The sequence below is a fragment of the Helobdella robusta genome (assembly GCF_000326865.2).
Source record: "Helobdella robusta unplaced genomic scaffold HELROscaffold_22, whole genome shotgun sequence".
NCBI lineage: Eukaryota > Metazoa > Annelida > Clitellata > Rhynchobdellida > Glossiphoniidae > Helobdella > Helobdella robusta.
Window position 1 is genome coordinate 1956921 of NW_008704170.1, and position 7398 is coordinate 1964318.

Consider the following 7398-nt stretch of genomic DNA (forward strand, 5'->3'; position numbering starts at 1 on the left):
GGCTGTTGTTATTTTGCACTCGCCAGGAAAAGAAGTTTTGTATTAAGTTGGGAATAACTTCATTCCATAGAGTTATCTTTTCGTCTTTGCCATTGAAATTTACGAGCGTTGGATAGCCAGATACTGCGTATTTAAAAATAAATGAATGAATGGATGAATGAATGAATGAATAAATGAGTGAATAAATAAATGAATAAATAGATAACTGAATGACTTGATATCATGTTAGTATGTTGTAAGGATGCATGAATGCCGGGTATGTGAGTGTGCGTGTGTGTGTGTGTGTGTGTGTTGTGTATGTATGTGTGTGTGTGTGCGTATGTGTTGTGTATCTGTACGTATGTATGTATGTATGTATGTATGTACTTAAATATTCTAGATCCGATACTAATAAATAAATTTCGTAAACTTGCCTATACGTAGATGACTCGGACTTCTTGCGTTCATTTTGAATTCTAACCATTCGTGGGAAACAGAACTTTCAGAGCATATTGTAACTTCCGAATCTTCTCTACTGCTACTACTACCTCTGCTGCTAGTACCACTGCTGCTGCTGTCGCCGCTACCGTTATTACTACTGTTGCTGCTGCTACTGCAATCAATTTTTTTATGGTTTGCTATAGGAAAAATGTTAGGGAGGGAATTATTAGTAGTTGTAGTGCTGCTGTTGTCATTTTCAATCTGGTTGTGGTTGTTGTGGTAGCCGTAGTTGTGGCTGTTGTGGTAGCCGTAGTTGTGGTAGCCGTAGTTGTGGTTGTTGTAAAGTCTTTTATCACCTCTATGATTTTTAATGGGGTTCAGGCTGTTTATGCGGCTTCTACTGCCAGTAAATATTTTTATCTCGTCACAACCCTCGCACAAGTAGCATACATTATTGATGTTATTACTTTTGTTTTTGTTGTTGTTGTGGCTTTTTTTGTCATTATCGTTGTTGTTGATGCTGTTATGAACGTCATCATCTTCACAACTCGCAACGCAGCAAGTTTTGCTGCCACTGTCACAACATTCAAAACTGCAATCACCACTGCAGCTACTACTACTACTACCACCACGACTACTACAACTTGTGGCAGTAGCAGTAGTGGCAGTACTAATTTTACTATTACTACTGCAGATTTGTCCGATTTCTGAGCAATATTTGAGCGGGCCGTCACTCTTGTAGTCATCTGTTTCATCCTCTGATCTGTTAGGATCTCTGCGTGTGTGTATATGTGTGTGTTTGTGAGCGTATGTGTATGTGTATGTGTGTTTGTGTGCGTGTGTGTAAGTGCGCGCGTGTGTGTGCGAATGTGTACATGTGTTTATGAACTAAGACACAGTAATATTTGTTTTCAATTTCATGTTTTCAAGAAATTTTAACATTAATATTTGAGCATGGCTTTTAATTAAGTCTGCTCGTCTCAATTCTTTTGTTCTCTCTTGCTCACGTTTCTCTCTCTCTCTCTCTCTCTCTCTTTCTCTCTCTTTTTCTTTATTTCTCTTTCTTTCTCTCTTATACATATAAATAGTGTTATGTTGGCGACTGCACATAATAGAAATTTACAGGCGTGTGCTCGCAAAAACTTGACACCGCAGGCACGGTATTACTTCTGTAATTTGTTTAACCTTTTTTGGGCCCGGAACGATGGAGATGAGAAATAGTACGGTGAGATAGATAGATAGATGTAGAGAGAAAAAGAGAGGAAGGGAGAGAGAGAGGGTTTATTAGAAGAGACAGAACAAAAAATATGTGAAAAATAAAAAGATGGACATAATACAGAAAAATAGTAATAAATTTGTAACAAATAAAAAAGAAAGAGAGAGAAAGAAAGAGAGAGAGACAGAAAGACAGAGAGAGAGAGAGAGATAGAGAAAGAGAAAGAAAGAGAGAGAGAGAGAGAGATAGAAGTAAAGGAGTGTTCATTGGAGTTGTTGCAATGGGCGATAACGCTAATTGAATTTCTTTACGATTTACGATTTATAATACTCTTCCAGAGCTTCTGGAATATTAATCGAAATTGAAAAGTTTAACTAAACCGCGACCATAAACTATTTCCATCCACCCAATCATTTATTCATTCATTGATTCAGTAATTATTTCATCCTAATATTAATATAGTTATACATTCATTCATTCATTCGTTCGTTCATTCATTCGTTCGTTCATTTATTCATTCATTCATCTTATTATAAATGTACACGGTCGTTAATTCATTCACTTAGTCATACACGCACACACAAATCACACGCACACGCAATAAAAAATAAAAGTAGTAGTTGTAGCAGCAGCAGTAGTAGTTGTAGCAGCAGCAGCAGCAGCAGTAGTAGTAGTAGTAGTAGCAGCAGCAGTAGTAGTTGTAGTAGTAGCAATAGTAGTAGTAATAGTAACAGCAAAAAATGCAATGCATGTTAAAGAAAAACTTCAAAATCGAGAAAAATAATAATGCCATGCATGGAGTGAAGGAAAAATCGGCAAGAAAAAAGTAACTTCGAATAAATTTACAGAAAAATATTGCCCGTGGTTCTGCTCTGTGTGTGTCTACAGTCCACAATCCTGAATTATACAGATGTCCATGGCGAAGACACAAAAAATACAGAAGTTACAAAAGATAAAAAAATATACAGATGTGTATACATAAAATACCAAAAATACAAAAAAGACAAACAAAACAATGTGCGAAACTGAATGGGAAACGAAAAAAATTATTAGCGAGAGACATCATAGCTTCATATTTCCATCATCATTTCCCAGCATGTGCCATACAAGTGATATGGCTTGAATGTGTTTGTACGGGTTTCTTAGTATGTATGTATGTGTGTGTGTATGTGTTTATGTGTGATGTTTTGATATATGTTTGTAAATTTTATTATGCTATTTTTTTGTTAAAAACATAAAAAAAATTTGTTTAAACATCGATTTGAAACCGGTAGAGGTTTCGAATCGATTTTTAAACAAATTTTCGATTTTTTACCCATAGGTTGTTTTTCTGATACAATGTTTCGATTTGTCTATCTAATTTCAAAAAAAATTATTTTAAAATGTTTGAGTAAATATTTTAATTAAGTTAGCAATTTTTTCGTTAATTTCATTTGCTAGGGTGACACATCTGGCCGCAAATAACAATCAATCAACAACAAAATATACAAACATAACAAAAAACGCACACATACATAAACATACAAAAATACACACATACAAAAAGTACATGAACATACAATCAAACCTCACAAACATAAATATACTAACATAAATATAAAAACAAACTTACATACAGACAAACAAACAAACATATAAAGGCGGACATACAAAACAGAAAAAACTCAGACCTACATAATGTTATACTGCTCGCTCTTCACCACTCTAAGGCGGTTACTGTACTAACAACATAGTTAGTTCTTTGGGAACTTCTTTCTGCTTTTGTAAGCTTTAACTACTTTTGTAACTTAACTACCATTATAATTACATAACTACTTTAACACATATCTAAATACAACCTATGTTTATTTATGCCTCCTAACCTAAATTATCATCTACATTCAAACGCATACGAAAAACACATACAAAATGTAAACAGAGCTTTTAAATGAATATTGTATGCTGAAAATTCTGATAGCAATGTCATTTTTATTTTCGTTATTGTCATCATCATCGTCGTCGTCATCCTACTTCTCCTCCTCCTCCTCCTCATCACCATCATCGTCGTCATCATCGTCATCATCGTCATCATTCGGACTAGGTGGCATTTATTTTCTACAAAAAATAAATCATCCCTTTGAATTAGAGGATTCAAAGAAAAAGAGAGAGTAGGCGAAAAGTAAGAGAAAGAGAGAGAGAGAGAGAGAAAGAGGGAGAGAGAGAGAAAGACAAACAAACAGGCAGACAAACAAACAGATAGGCAGACGAAGAAGCAAACAGACAGACAAAGACAGAATGAAGGAAGATAATGTAAAACGAAAAACGACAAAGATAACAAGAAGGAATAATATCTTTTACAAGTTTATAAAAGAAGTGAGAAAGAGAGAGAGAGAGAGAGAGAGAGAGAGAGAGAGAGAGAAAGAAAGAAAGAAAGAGAAACAGGCCTAGAAAGAGAGAGAGAAACAAGAAACAGAAAGAGACAAAAAATGTATATAAACAGGTAAGGTGACAAAAAAGCGGAGAAAAACACTACCACGACTGTAGTTTAAATTTACATATACATGCACCACCAGCGTAAAAACACGCTTCCAAGTACAAATTATACAAAAAAATACCCAAAATACGCACAAATTCGCCGGTAAATAAGTTTATTATATTTTAAAAACGTATTACGTAAAAAATATTATAATATTATCATCATCGAATAGATACATTTTTTAAAATATTTTCGTGGAAAAAGCATTTAAATGCTGGTTCCGCTCAACGTGCAAACTTCTCTCAAACCTAAATCTCGTTAGCAGGCGATCAAAAAAGATTAAAATACAGAAATGATACAATACAAATATGATGCAATACAAATATGATACAATTCAAATAAGATACAATACAAATATGATACAATACAAAAATATGATACAATACAAAAATGATACCACAATTTTGACTGAGTTTTGATAAAAACATTACTCCCAACCTACTGCTACTACTACTACTAATTTTAACATTACTGATGTTATCTTACCCGGTTTTAGCGAAATTTGAGATGTAATTAACTAATATTTTGAAGACGATGTTGACGTCATTCGCGTTGTTGTTGATGATGTTGTTGTTGTTGCTCATCTTGATGTTGTTGTTGATGTTGTTGTTCATTTTGATATTGTTGTTGTTGATGTTGTTCATTTTGTTGTTGTTGTTTTTATTGCTGTTGTTTTTGTTGATATTTTTTCGAACACTTCTGATTTTGATAGTTCTTTTATTCATGTCATTGGTGACTGTACTGTCGTTGAGTTTGTTATTATTATTGTTGTTATTAACGTTGTCATTATTATTATTATTATTATTGTTGTTGTTGTTTCGCCACACACGGACAAGATGCCGTTCATTAGATATATATCTCACGGATGAAATAACATCTACATTATTATTATTACCGTTAACAAATTTGTCGTTGTTCAAATTAGGAATATTAATATTAATATTATTATTATTATTATTATCAGCATCACCATAATCATAATTTTCATCATAATAATAATCATCCTTGACACTCCTCTCAAAATAATCACCCACACCATCATCATCATCGTCGTCGTCGTCATAATGGCCACCAAATACGACATCATCATCATAATCATCAACTACGACATCATCATTATCATCATCGCCATCAGCAGCAGCAACAGTAGCAGTAGCAGCTGCAGTAGCTGCAGTATCATCAACATCACCACTACCATCTTGTCGTCTGCTAATGCTGTCATTAAGCATATTTGACTTGCCTGCAACAACGTTACGATGATAGCGATGGGTGAGATGTTTGAGGCTATTATTATTATTATTGTTGTTGTTGTTGTTATTATTATTATTGCTGTTGTTGTTGTTGGTGTTAGTGTTGTTGTTGATGAGTATAAATTGTAAGCTATCGCCAAGTGTTGATGATTTTGTTGGAGTTATCTTTGATGTTGTTGAAGTTATTGATGTTGTAGTAGTAGATGTTTTAGTAGTAGCAGTAGCAGCAGCAGCAGCAATAGTAGTAGTGGTAGTAGTAGTAGTAGTAGTAGCAGTAGTAGCAGAGGTAGTAGTAATTGAAATTGTTGGTTTGGAAAATTTTAATGCAGATTTGAAATGATTACGAACTGTTGTATTCGTCGACGATGCTGTTAGTTGTTGCGTCGTCGTTGTTGTTGTTGGTCTTAGTAATGGTAACGTTGTTGTTGTTGTTGTTGATGACTGTGATGATGATGATGATGAAGATGACAAATAAGATGATGATGATGATGGCGATAAAAATGAAGAGGATGACAACGACGACGACGATGATGATTGCGATGATGATGATGGTGTTGTTTCTGAAAAAAATGACACCGACAATAGTGCTTCGGAGGATAGCTTTGTTGATGACGACGAAGATGACGATGATGTTGAAGATGACGTCATTAAAGATGACGATGAAAATGATGATGATGAAAATGACGATGATGTTGAAGATGACGTCATTAAAGATGACGATGAAAATGATGATGATGATGAAAATGACGATGATGTTGAAGATGACGTCATTAAAGATGACGATGAAAATGATGATGATGAAAATGACGATGATGATGTTGAAGATGACGTCATTAAAGATGACGATGACGATGATGTTGACGATGACGTAGAGATTGTTGCCATTGTCGTTGTCATAAATTTCCTGCAGTACGTCACACGCGTACGGTCATTTGCACAATGATGACGTTTTACCTGATGGATTGCTTCATGGCTGCTTTCTGATTTATTTCTTTGCGGTTGTTGTCGTCGTCGTTGTTGTTGTTGATGTTGTTGTTGATGGTGTTGTAGTTGTTGTTGTTGTCGTTGTTGATGGTGTTGTTGATGGTTGTGTTGTTGAATTTGTTGCCGGCGGTAGTGTTGGTGTTGTTGTTGTTGTTGTTGTGAATAATGTTTTTGGCGTTTTGACTTATGATGTATGAGTTGTTGTTGTTGTTGTCTTTGTAAATGTGGGTGTTTTTGTAGTATTAATTGTTGTTGTTGTTGTTCTTTTTCTTGAAATTGATAGCTATTGTATTGTTGTTGAAGATGGCGTTTGGGTGAATAACGACGATGGCCATTTTTTTGCTGTAGCTGCTTTTGTTGTTGTTGATGTTGTTGTTGGTGTTGTTGTTGGTAATGAGTTTGTTGGCGCCGTTCGTTTAGACGTACTGATTGTTGTTGTTGTTGATGTTGTTGTTGGTGTTGATGTCGTTGTTGTTGTTGTTGTTGTTGTTGTTGAGGTTTTTGTTGTTGCTGTTGTTGTTGCTGTTTTTGTTGTTGTTGTTGAAGTTTTTGTCGTTGTCGTCGTTTCGACAATTTCAATTTCGCGTAATAATTTACGCTCTTTAATTTTGATCGATCACTGAAATCAATCATCTCTATCTCTCTTTTAGACTTTTTAAATTCATCATCATCATCATCATCATTATCATCATCATCATTATCATCATCATTATTATCATCATCATCATCATCATCATTATTATTATTGTTGTTGTTGTTGTTGTTGTTGTTGTTAGTAGTAGTAATAGCATCTACCTCTTCGTCACCATCAACTCCACTATAATTATTTTCATCGTCGTCGTTGTCCTCTTCATCAGAGACATCACTATCATGATCATCGTTTTGGTCATCATTATCATGGTCATTCTTATCTCCCTCGTCATCATCATCATCCTCGCTGTTTTCATCACCATCGTCATCATCATCGTCATTATCATAATCTTGGTTTTCCCATGGTGCTTTAAATAGAACAT

General features: G+C 34.6%; 1 protein-coding gene across 1 annotated transcript in view; it reads right to left on the reverse strand.

Annotated features, from left to right (window-relative positions):
- HELRODRAFT_172035 (hypothetical protein) overlaps positions 1-7398 on the reverse strand; it is a gene marked incomplete at both ends in the record, with an annotated part of 10079 nt that overhangs the window by 1798 nt on the left and 883 nt on the right. Inside the window, 5 exons of the mRNA XM_009018707.1 lie at positions 59-123; positions 435-1183; positions 4638-5480; positions 6356-6599; positions 7192-7322. Of these exons, the coding sequence (XP_009016955.1) occupies positions 59-123; positions 435-1183; positions 4638-5480; positions 6356-6599; positions 7192-7322 (2032 nt within the window). The remainder of the gene's footprint in view (positions 1-58; positions 124-434; positions 1184-4637; positions 5481-6355; positions 6600-7191; positions 7323-7398) is intronic.